The following is a 12,188-nucleotide window of genomic DNA, read 5'->3' as shown; positions in this document are numbered from 1 at the left end:
GGGCGGGCTGCCCAGACCACTGCGTCACCCCAACGGCGGGAGGGCGGTGGGTGACTCATGTGCTGTAACGGCCCAGGGTGTGGTCGTGGGGGTGGGGGGCGGCGGCTGGGAGGCCGGACCTGCAGGACCGGAAGTGAACTGCCGTCTCCCCCCCACCCGCCCCCGCGCCCTGGGCCTCTTGGGGCTACCTGGAGCCGGTGTCTTGGGAGTTCTGTGAGCAGTTGGTATCTGTGTGGCAGAGAGAAACGGGGTGAGAGTGGGGATGGAGTGTGGGATCCGATGTAGAAGACCTGCGGCTGGGACGGGGGTCCCCCAGTGTTCTCTTTGACTCCAAAGCACCAGACAGTGACGGCTCTCTATCTTCAGCCCCCTCCCAGTTTCTCCTCCCTACTGCAAGGGGCCGACCTAAAACTGCAGAGGAGGCCACGGCAGGGTGGGTCCAGTAGGACCCTACCATTCCAGATCCAACAAATAGGTTTTGTCCAACCGCAGCTCCCTCCCTCACCCCAAGGCCTCTGCTCCTGCCCCCCACCCCGGGATTGGCCCCAATCCTTTCTTCAGTCCATCCCTTCTCCTTCTAGAAGTTTCAGCTGTGGGTTCTCTAGCTCAGAACACTTTCCCTTCCCAGGGGATTTCTTCTCCTGAACGACTACTTCCTGAGTCCGCTTCTTCACCCCAACACGGGTAATTTCCTATCTTCCCCCCACATGCTGTTCATCCCCACTATAGCTGCCTCCTGGAGGAATCCCTTGCACCTGGTTACACCCGAGCACTGCTGGGACGATCCCACTTCTGCTCCCGTGCACACAGCCTCCTCACCTCAATGTCTGTGTGGAGAGGGTGTTTCTGCCGGGAGCCCCCACCCAGCCTCCAACACTGTTTGGTATACAGAAGCCATGGCAACGGCCCCCACCTCATCCCCTCCTCCCACGCAAGCCTTGGAGCTTCCTGTTTGTGTAGCCTCAGCTTTCTCTTCTGCTCCTGACTCTCGGTGGTGAGGGGCTGCCCTACGGTGGTTCCCTTAATTGGGGGCCGGCCCCCCATCCTTGCTGCTGCTTGTGGTACCTCGCTCTGTCGGCTGGTGCCCTCATTGTGCTGCTCTTTGAGAACAGTCCCTGCCCCAAATCTGAGTTGGGAAGTTCTCCTGTGTCCCATCTGCACGGTGGATGGAGAGTCCCTTTGTCTTCCCAATTAAACACCCTAGCCAAGAACGCTGAAGTCCTCCCCGCCCCCACCCATGTCCGCCTTTTCTTTGGCTTTGGCTTTGGTGAGGTAAGCTTCCAGCCTAGGGTCTGGGTGGGGCCGAGTGCCTTGCGTGGCTCCTCCCCATTTCCCGCCTATTGTATGTAACTCCAGGGTGAGGGTGAGGGTGAGGGTTGTTCTCACAGCTGGAGTAGCGCTAGGGTGCTAGGGTTTAGGTTGCTCGCTGCCAGGCTATCCCCCAGGTTGTTCAGGTATCACCTTCCCTTGGGGTCCCCAGCTCTGGGGGGTCCCCCACACCTGTCTTCCAGCTGGGCATCTCTTCTCACCCTGGTAGGCAACTTGCTTACTGTTTTCTTTATGGGAGGGCAGGGGCAGGTCCCCTGGGTGTCCCTAGGGTGGGCCTTCCCAGCTCCAGCAGCCGCAGCCCATCAGCTCCTGCCTGCCTGTGGGGGTGGGGAGGAGAAACAGCTGCTGGCCAGGCCTGGCCTGGTTGGAACTGCCCCTTCTCAGGACTCCGCCCTATGGCTCTGGCACCTCAGAGCTTGAGGGCAATGGCCCCAGAGTGGAGCAGATACACTGCAGCTGGAGGCCGCTACCCTGTCAGCTGTGTCCAGGCCCCAGAGTTGGGCGGTGGAGGGGGTTCCTCAGCATCCACTTTCCACCCAGTGGTGGGTCTGGGAGGCCAAGTTTGTCCTGCCTTGGGGGTTGGGGGGCACTGGAAGGGTCTGGCTTCAGGCCATTCTCTCTGCTCTTAACCCCAGTGTCTAGGTTAATCATTCTCCTGCCCTTTGTTTACCTGTGCCATAGTGATCCCCAAGCCTCAGGGAGAGAGGTTCCAGTAGAGAGGTCTGGAACTGGGCTGCAGAAAGGGGGCTTGCTGGTGGTAGTAGCTCTTAGCCCCTTCCTCCTCCTACCTGTCTTCCAGCCAATCCCCTGTGCATCAGAGGTTAGAGGTTTCTGTGGCGGAGTGGCCGCTGGGGAGGGTGGGAATGCTTGTCTTGCTTTCTCCTCAGAACTCAGCCACTCCACCCCTCCTGCCTTCCCCCAGCTCGATGGTGTGTGTGCCTGGTGCTGTGGGTCGAGGCCCAGAGTGACATTTGTCTGGCCCAGCTTTCGGGCTGGGGGAAGTGGAGGGGGCGGGTTGCTCTTAATGAGGTTTAAAAATAACTGATTTAGGGGAGGATCTGCCGGAAATGGGCAGCTTGATAAGCAGCCATGTTGGAGTTGGGACAGGAGGGACTGGCCTGAGACACAGCCTCTGCAGCTGAGAGGGGTTGAGGGTTTGAGGCAGGCTGGTCCACTTGTATTTCGCAGAGTCCTGAGGCCCACTGAGCGGGAGTGGTGGGATTGTTTAACCTGGATGTGTGGGAGAGGGGGAGCCAGAGTGACTTCATCCCTGAAGGCCAACCTGGCCTGGAGCCAGATGTGGTTAGAAGGGGTGGCTCTCTTTCCTCCCCTTGAATGCAGATGCCTGCCCTGGGGGTCCCCTTTCGTGAGCAGCCTGACAGCTAGCTCTGTTTCAGAGAAGAGAGAAAAGCCAAACCAGGGTGGGGGTGGGACAGAAAATGGGGACCGTTCTCGGTTCTTGGCTCCCCTTGGCATCCGTAGCATGCCCGGGTGTTGCTCGGCCTCTGAGTGTCAGACCCAGGTGGTGAGTGTTGGTTGGGAACACACTGCCACAGTGAGGTTGGCCAACTCAGGCCATTGATCGGGAAACCACCCAGTTCTTGCTAATCAAGGTCCTCCAGTGAAGTTAAAGAAACCCTCCTGTGTATTTCCCCATCTTGCCTTCTCTTCCCAGGTTTCCCCAAAAATATCACCCAGAGCTCCTGTATTAGTTTCCTATTTCTGCTGTAACAAATTGCTACAAGCTTAGTGATTTAAAGGAACACAAATACAGCATCTTACAGTTCTACAGACTTCAACAGGGGTCTCACTGGCTAAAATGCAGGTGTTGGCAGGGCTGTGTTCCTTCTGGGGGTCTTGGGGCGAATCCATTTCCTTCCCTTTTCTGGCTTCTGGAGGCCACCTGCATTGCTTGGTTCATGGCCCTGTGTGACTCCAACTTCTGCTTCCATTTTTGTTGTTGTTGTTGTTGTTGTTACTTCTCCCACTCTGACTCACCTGTCTCCCACTTTCAGTTAGTAAGGACCCTTGTGATTACACTGGGCTCATTTGGATGATCCAGGATAATCTCTCCATCTCGAGATCTTAATCACATCCACAAAGTCCCTTTTTGTATACAAGGTAACATATCCACAGGTTCTGGGAATTACGACATGGACAACTTTTGGGGGGCTATGATTCTGCCTATCATAGCTCCTAGAAGGGAAAGTAGAATTTGTTTTTATTGCCTGGTTTCTCGTAGGAAATTCATTTTGCTTGCTGAAATCCCTAAGGACCTATTCAGGCCTATCTCTTCCAGAAAGCCTTCCCAGGCTGCTTCTGCCCATCTGCTTCTTTTAGCTGCTACAACATGTGATCTGAACTGTGCACTTCAGTATTTGTGTACAATCTTTACCTGTTCATATGTACTCACTGTGTCTCCCTGATGGCACTGTGGGCACTTGAGGACCAAGGACTTCTATCTCTTTCACAATCCCTAGCACAAATAGCAGGTGCTCAGTTAAAATCCAGTGGCTTGCACCAACCTCGATGAGTTTAAAAAAAAAAAAAGGCAAAGAAAACCCAGAGGTTGAGGGAGGGTAGATCCAACCAGTTTCCCAAGCTGTTCCACATTCCTCCCCCTCTCCCCAGATCATTCTCTTTCCCAGGGCTATAAAGAGCAGGGTTGCATTTGTTAACAGTTCTGGTCCTCATCCTTGGGGCTCACCCTGGGGGAAATGGTATGTATCCCTGCAGGCAGAATTCCTGAATTCCCCACTCTCCAGGCTGCAAGGTATTGACCAAAGACCCGGGTGTATCCTCTCCCTAGCTCCCCCGCAGCCACCACCACGCACTGGAATGGCTAACAGGGGACCTGCATATGGCCTGAGCCGGGAGGTGCAGCAGAAGATTGAGAAACAGTATGATGCAGATCTGGAGCAGATCCTGATCCAGTGGATCACCACCCAGTGCCGAAAGGATGTGGGCCGGCCCCAGCCTGGACGCGAGAACTTCCAGAACTGGCTCAAGGATGGCACGGTGAGAGCCGGGCCCCACTGGCTTGGAAGTGCAGGGAGCAGGACTGGGTCCAGTGGACTGGGGATTGTTTAACCTGAAGAGGGGAAGACTGAGGGCACACATGTCCCAGCCTCTTCCTCAGCCTGAAGATCTTTGTCAAGGATGTGAGAGGGCCCGTACTTTCCTCCCTTCCCATGGAGTGGAGGGTAAGGGTGAATGTGTCTCCCAGGCAGTGGAAGGCTGAGGTGACACTGGGGAAGAATATCTCTAAGGAAAGAACTGTGGGAGGGTGTATTAGCAAGGAAAGACTAAACACTGGCTTTTCACTCTGGGCTTGGAGGCAGGAGGCTGGCAAGAAGGACTGTGAGGCTTACTCTAGTGAAAGAGTCCAAGCTGTCTTCAGGCAAGACACGAGACTCTCTGGTTCATGGTCTCTGGTTCTGAGGGTGGTGCACACTAAGCTGCTGTAGGTAGGCGTATTCTCACCTTTCCACCTCTGCTGTCCTCATCCAGGTGCTGTGTGAGCTCATTAACGCACTGTACCCCGAGGGGCAGGCCCCAGTAAAGAAGATCCAGGCCTCCACCATGGCCTTCAAGCAGATGGAGCAGATCTCTCAGTTCCTGCAAGCAGCTGAGCGCTATGGCATTAACACCACCGACATCTTCCAAACTGTGGACCTCTGGGAAGGTGGGACAGGGCAGGGGCTGGGTCCTGTCATCCAGGAGGCCAGAGATTGGGCTGGGCCCTCTTGACTGGGGAGAAGGGACTGTTTTCTGGCTCCCTGAAGAGAAAGAGGGGTGTGTTTGTGTTCCATGGAACACTTGGTCATATTGGGGGCTGGAATGGAGAAGGGTATGGAAATGAAGAGTAAAAGTAATTAGGAAGCCAGGCCTGCTGACTTAGCAATAGAGGTGGAATGCTGGCATCTAGAACACTGTGGAGGCTGACATATTCCTATTCTCCTTCCCAGGAAAGAACATGGCCTGTGTGCAGCGGACGCTGATGAATCTGGGTGGGCTGGCAGTAGCGCGGGATGATGGACTCTTCTCTGGGGATCCCAATTGGTTCCCTAAGTAAGTATTGCTGGGACAGCCGCAGGGTCCAGCAGGTGCATCGTTTCTGCCCAGTCCTATCCCTGGGAAATAACTAATCTCAGTAGCAGCTGGCCCTTTACAAAGCACTTTCAGAAAATTCCTCATCTCACTTAATGCTCACAACACCCTCTGGGATGGCAAGTGACTGTCCCTTTGGAAACATGAGGAAGTGGCTTCAGAGAGCTTATGCCTCTCGAGGGCAGAGCTGGCACCAGCCCTTGAGCCAGCAGCAAAGCCTGTGTTCTGTCCAGGGAAGGGAATTACTAGGGCAGCCTGTGATCTCCTCTAACCACCACTCCCTTACCACCCAGGAAATCCAAGGAGAATCCTCGGAACTTTTCGGACAACCAGCTGCAAGAGGGCAAGAATGTGATCGGGTTACAGATGGGCACCAACCGCGGGGCATCTCAGGCAGGCATGACTGGCTACGGGATGCCACGCCAGATCCTCTGATCCCACCCCAGGCCTTGCCCCTGTCCTCCCACGAATGGTTAATATATATGTCGATATATATTTTAGCAGTGACATTCCCAGAGAGCCCCAGAGCTCTCAAGCTCCCTTCTGTCAGGGTGGGGGGTTCAGCCTGTCTTGTCACCTCTGAGGTGCCTGTTGGCAGCCTCTCCCCTGTGCTTACTAATACATTCCCTTCCCCGTACCCATCAAAACTGGACCAACTGGCCTCCTCTTTTCCCCTGGGACCAAAATTTAGGGCCCTTAGTCCCTGACTGCCAGGCCTCTCCTCTTTCCCCCTGGCCTGTTCTGTCTCTGAACTCCGTGCCCTCCGTTCATTCCATGGCTGGGAGTCAGTGATGCTGCCTCTGCCATCGGATGCTGGACTGGCCTTGCTTCTACAAATATGCTTCTCCCACAGCTGTGGCTGCAGGAACTTAATTTATAGGGAGGAGCCTGTGGCAGCTGCTGCCCCAGCCACAGCTGCACTGACTGTGCTCACCACACATCTGGGGCAGCCTTCCCTGGCAGGGGCCCTCGTGGCTTCTCATTTTCCATTCCCTTCACTGTGGCTAAGGGGTGGGGTGAGGGGATGGAGAGGGAGGGCTGCCTACCATGGTCTGGGGCTTGAGGAAGATGAGTTTGTTGATTTAAATAAAGAATTTGTCATTTTTGAATAGACTCTGGCTGTGTCTGGGGCCACTGTACCATTGTGGGGAAGGGAGGAATACTGGGCAAAATGCAGTGAGTGATGCAGGAAGGAGGGCAGAAATGAGAGGTTGTAGTGCTAACCTCTGTCTTCAGTTTCCTCCCCATCCTCATCCTCACTTAGTTTAGGGGAGGGGAGGTTGGAATTGAGAGGGGACAGGACCTCACTGCTGAATGCAGACTGTGTAGCAGTGTCCACAAGGAGGTAAGGCCCTTTCTAGTCAATGGAATTGGGTAATCCTGCCTGCTGCCTTTGGCTGGGTCTGCCTCTACAGCCGGAACAGCTTCTTAGTCACTAGGAGGGTGGGGCTGGCTGCTGGCACAGCCATGAGTCCTGGCAAGTGAAGCTATCTCCAGGTGAGAGGCCCCTCAGGCAGGCTTGGGGCGAGGTGGTCTGTGTTGGAGTTGGCCAGACCCATGTAGGGGCTGAGGATGGGGGTTGCGGTGGTGAGGAAAGGTGGAAAGCTGGGGAATGAGCAGGAGTGAGTTGGTGGTGGTGGCTGGAGGGAAGAAGCCTTGTTGATTGATCCTAAGCACCTGTGAACTAAGTGCCTGGGAGAGACTAGCAGCAGAACTTCCTTTCTAGGTGGGTGGCCTTGGGCCATGATAATCAATTTTGGGTCAGGTTTTCTCCAGCACCTATCCTTGACTGAGGCATGAGTGTTCCACCCATAGTTTCTTTTTCTCTTTTCTTTTCATTCCTTTTTTTTTTTTTTTTTTTTTTTGAGACAGAGTCTGGCTTTGTCACCCAAGCTGGAGTGCAGTGGCATGATCGCTCTTGTTGCCCAGGCTGGAGTGCAATGGCGCAATCTCAGCTCACTGCAACCTCCGACTCCTGGGTTCAAGTGATTCTCCTGCCTCAGCCTCCTGAGTAACTGGGATTATAGGCATGTACCACCACGCCTGGCTAATTTCTTTGTATTTTTAGTAGAGACGGGGTTTCTCCATGTTGGTCAGGCTGGTCTTGAACTCACGACCTCAGGTGATCCGCCTGCCTCGTCCTCCCAAAGTGCTGGGATTACAGGTGTGAGCCACCGTGCCTGGCTATTTTTTGTATTTTTAATAGAGATGGGGTTTCACCATGTTGGCCAGGCTGGTCTTGAACCCCTGACCTCAAGCCATCTGCCTGACCTCATGGCTATGCCTTTTCTTGCCAACACCGCAGCCTCCCAAAGTGCTGGGAGCCCCACCCATAGTTTCTAACCACTAGGTGTTACCTTTACCCCAAGGCTTCCCAATCAGATCCTGTGTCTCCCCAGGGGGAATTTGAGGGACCCTGGGCCAGTCTGACAGTAGGTTCCAGCCCCATCAGCCTCACCCAGGGGCCTGGCCTTCCTTGCCCCTCTCCCCTTTTCTACTTGAGGGTATCTCTGTCTCCCTAAGAGGAGAAAGCCACAGCCCGGTACCTGAGGGAAACAGGTTTATAACCAGAGCTTTTGTTCTCTCCCCTTTTGTTACCCTGCTTCTCTGAGGCTCCCTTTTCCAAGAAGCACCCACTAGGGGACAGGCCCCATGCCAATGCTTCATAGCCATGGCTATCAGCCTTATCCCCACACGCTTACCCTTGCCACCTAGAGAGGCCTTGCCAGCCTCTCTCATACCTCGGGAGAGACTATTTGCTTGCTTGCTGCATTCCCACAGGCTATGGCACAGATAAGATAGGCTGCAGCCTATGGGCAAAATTCCCAGGAGATTAGATCCTTTATCTCCCATTCAGGAAGGCTTTGTGGAATGTTAGTGAGGGAGAGTGATGTCATTGCAGAGAAAACATTGAATTCGCTGTTTATACTAAAACAACAAGCCATTTGCCACCTTCCCTGGTTTAACTATTTATAGCTATAAATTATTGGCCACACGCCTCGCAACTCAGAAATGCCTTTTGTTTGTCACAGTGCCAGCACTGAGAACCACTGCCTTCTCCCAGAAGATTCTCACAAACGCCCAGGAGGTGGATATTACTGTAATGTGTTCCCCATTTTGTCCTTAGATGAGGATACTGGTCTCAGAAGGACCAAGGAACACAAAGCAATTAAGGGAGAAGCAGGGATTTGCATCCAATCAACCCGGCTCTGAATCTGGCTGAGCCTGTGCACTTCTAGGCTCAGCAAGAAGCGAAGCTGTCAAGGGACTAGGGGACAGAGGTGGTGGTGGGTGGCAGGGCGGTGCTGCTCATCTGTAAGCTGAAGATGATAATTCCTCCCTCATGAAGTTGCCGTGAGGCTTAGGTGAGCGCTGGAAAGCAACTTGCACGCGGAATGCTAGCACATAGTGCCAGGAAATGGAAGTGTGGGGAATAAAAGGTAGAACATTTGTGTATGGACCCTGGGCTGAGAGGGAGCTGATGCCTAGCAGTTTCACGCCCTTCACCACTGTCCTGTTGAACACAGGCAAAGATGCTTTGAGTAGCCCTATCCCCACTACCTGGAACAGCTGATTTTCAAGGGTGACACCAGCTGTATTTGAGAGGTGCTCAGTCATTGGGCTCACCTTTCTTCTGGCTGTACCCACCACCACCCAAGCCTTGTGAGGAATCTTAGTGTCCCCTTAATCCATCTAACTGCAGAGTCAGTTGCTTCCTTGTGGAGCTGGCTTCCATTGGCATCTCAACATTTTCCAGCTTGTTTGTCTGTCTGCTTTTTAGCATTTTGTCTCACCTGAGGGTACAACTTCATCCCTAACTTGGCTTCTCTCATCTCTGACCCCACTTTGGGCCCCTGAGCCCAGACTAGGCACCAGCTTGTGTATGATTCTGCCTTTTCTTGCCATCTCCTAACACCTTATTCTGTGTGGCTCTCTACAGTGGTGTCTCTCTCTCTATTTTTCTTACATTTTTCTTTCTATTATTATTATTATTATTATACTTTAAATTCTAGGGTACCTGTGCACAACGTGCAGGTTTGTTACATATGTATACATGTGCCATGTTGGTTTGCTGCACCCACCAACTCGTTGTTTACATTAGGTATTTCTCCTAACGCTATCCCTCCCCCAGTCTCCAACCCCCTCAACAGGCCCCGGTATGTGATCTTTCCCTCCCTGGGTCCATGTGTTCTCATTGTTCAACTCTTTCTTTCTTTCTGTCTTTTTTTATTTTAAGTTCTGGGATACATGTGCTGAGCATGCAGGTTTGTTACCTAGGTATACGTGTGCCATGGTGGTTTGCTGCACCTATCAACCCATTACCTAGGTTTTAAGCCCCGCATACATTCACTATTTGTCCTGATGCTCTCCCTCCCCTCACCGCAGCCCTTCCCTGACCACAGGCCCTGGTGTGTGTTGTTCCCCTCCCTGTGTCTATATGTTCTCATTGTTCAACTCCCTACAGAGGTGTCTCCTAACACTCTGCACTTGCAGGGCTGCTCCTGCCGCCTGGAACAATCTCCTTCCAGGTCCCACCCTCACTTGCTCCTTTATCTCCTTCAGGTTTTTGTTCAGACATAATCTTCCCCGATCACCTCATTTAAAACTGCACACTTCACTCTCAGCCTGGACCCCATGCTCCATTCCTGCTTTCTTTTATCACCACCTGACACCCAATATATTTTACTTATTTTCTGTCCCCACCAATAGAATGTACACTACACAAAGGCAGGCTTTTGTTGGTTTTGCTCATGTAGAATAGTGGTTGGCATGTTGTAGGTGCTGGATAAATATTTGTTGAATGAATGAGTGAGCATGACACCACCCTCATGCTCCTCAGCCCCCTGGCTTGGCAACACAGTGCCCAGCCAGCCCAAGGGCCTAGCAACCCAGCCTGTCATCAGATCTGAGATACAGCCCAGCTCATCTGTCCACTACCAATGCTTCCGGATTATTCATTTCCAAAAAATAAACACCCAAGAAGCTGCATTTCCTACGGACAGAGGAGAGGAGGTTGGAGAGTGGATTGCATGCTCTGGACGAATGGAAGGTGATTTGAGGATTTGGGGGAAAAAGAACGAACGGGAGGAGGGCAGGAGAAGAGGCAGGAGCCAGCTTCGGTTCATTTGCTCCTTGCCTTCAGACTGGAAGTGGAAAATCACTGTGGAGGTGGAGGAAAAGCCGGCTTGGCCCATGGTGGCCAATGGAAAGGAGAGTTGGGGAAGGGAGGCAGAGAAGAGGAGGAACAGGGGGAGAAGGAAGAAGGTTTCAGATGCTCCACCCAGTTTGGCTCACCTGTGGGTAACAAGCGTAGCTCCCTGCAGCCTACTCATATGCGTGTGAGTGTGCATTCAGGTGTGTGAGAATTGGCAGGGCTAGGGCTGGGAACCGGGGGGGTGGGGTGCGGTGCAGGTGGGAGGAGATGAATCTGTGACTGTGTGGAGGCTGCCTGTGAGTATGTGTTTACCAAGGATTGGGGATCATGGGTGCAGAGAGGTGTTTGTCCTGCGTGCGTAGGCATCTGTGTGTTTGTACATGGCTCTGTGGAGAACAGTATGTCCCATTCCTGCCTCAACAGCTGAAGGAGGCCTTTGAGAGTTTGGCAGAAGGCCCAAGGAGCAGTGGAACGAGCAAAGAGCTGGATGATAGGACCCCAGGGAGGGAACAATAAAGGGCCTGGGATTAAATTTGTTGAAGAAAAGGCTAAAAGGGTGAATTAATAACTGTCTTCTTGCAAAGAAATGGGTTTTAGTCCCAGTGGCCAGGGAGGTAGATTAGAAGAAAACGCACCAAAGGTGCATCTAGAGAAATTTAGATTAGACAAGGAAAAATGATTCTCTTGACTCTGAAGGTTACTAGCCTTTGGAATCTCTTAAGGGTCAGGAGGAATGTCTTCAATAATAGGACAAATCGCATCTTCTTGCAGAGGAAAATGGGCAGTTCTGCCTGGGAATGGTCATATACACACTCATTTTTTTCATTCATATATTCATTCATTTAACAATTATTGAGGTCCTACTTTATGTCAGACTTTATGGAGGATGTGGATTATTAATACGTGATCTCTTTGCTCAAAGAGTGCATAGTTCTGTAGGGGAGATACAACACAGATAGAAGCCATAATATTTATTTATTTATTTTTTGAGACAGAGTCTCGCTCTGTTGGCCAGGCTGGAGTACAGTGGTGTGATCTCGGCTCACTGCAACCTCCATCTCCCGGGCTCAAGCAATTCTTCTGCTTCAGCCTCCCCAGTGGCTGGGATTACAGGCGTGAGCCACCACGCCCAGCTAATTTTTGTATTTTTAGTAGAGACGGGGTTTCACCGTGTTGGCCAGGCTGGTCTCAGACTCCTGACCTCAAGTGATCCACCCACCTCGGCCTCTCAAAGTGCTGGGATTACAGGTGTGAGCCACCGCACTGGCCAGAAGCCACAGTAATTCAGAAAACCTGTGAAATGTGCCTTTGGAGAAATGCAAATAGGGCTTTGTGGGAGGACTACTGCCTACCCCTCAATGCTCTGGATGAATTCCTGGATGGTGACTGGTAGTGATGTCATGGGGTGCTGAGGCCGCATACCTCAGGGCTCATCTCCCCTGATCAACCCAGGGGAGTGGGAGAGCCAGTTGGGGGGACTGCTCTGGGAAAAGGAGCAGTCCCTGGCTTTGTGGTCACAAGTCAAGTTTCAGTGTGGGATGAGGGGCTATTTCTTTCCTGCCTGGGGTGGGGAAGGGCAAAAAGGCCTGAGTCA

The 12,188-nt window shown here is 52.7% G+C and overlaps 1 protein-coding gene across 8 annotated transcripts in view; it reads left to right on the top strand.

Moving 5' to 3' along the window:
- Positions 1-10,684, top strand: part of TAGLN2 (transgelin 2) — a 35,142-nt gene extending 24,458 nt beyond the window's left edge. For 2 of the 8 annotated variants that reach the window (XM_011957199.1, XM_011957198.1), the window contains 4 exons: positions 4,139-4,347; positions 4,840-5,014; positions 5,298-5,400; positions 5,733-6,549. In XM_011957199.1, the coding sequence (XP_011812589.1) occupies positions 4,168-4,347; positions 4,840-5,014; positions 5,298-5,400; positions 5,733-5,874 (600 nt within the window). In that variant the 5' untranslated portion in view covers positions 4,139-4,167 and the 3' untranslated portion in view covers positions 5,875-6,549. Of the gene's footprint in view, positions 1-106; positions 251-967; positions 1,273-4,094; positions 4,348-4,839; positions 5,015-5,297; positions 5,401-5,732; positions 6,550-10,668 lie in introns of those variants that run through there. The other 6 variants (XR_001003478.1, XM_011957203.1, XM_011957202.1 and 3 more) reach the window with 6 other exon arrangements.
- Positions 10,685-12,188: the final 1,504 nt, after the last annotated feature.

The sequence above is a fragment of the Colobus angolensis genome, unplaced genomic scaffold (assembly GCF_000951035.1).
Source record: "Colobus angolensis palliatus isolate OR3802 unplaced genomic scaffold, Cang.pa_1.0 Scaffold439, whole genome shotgun sequence".
NCBI classification, from domain to species: domain Eukaryota; kingdom Metazoa; phylum Chordata; class Mammalia; order Primates; family Cercopithecidae; genus Colobus; species Colobus angolensis.
Note: the sequence above shows the minus strand (reverse complement) of the source record. Positions and strands in the feature narration are given on the sequence as shown.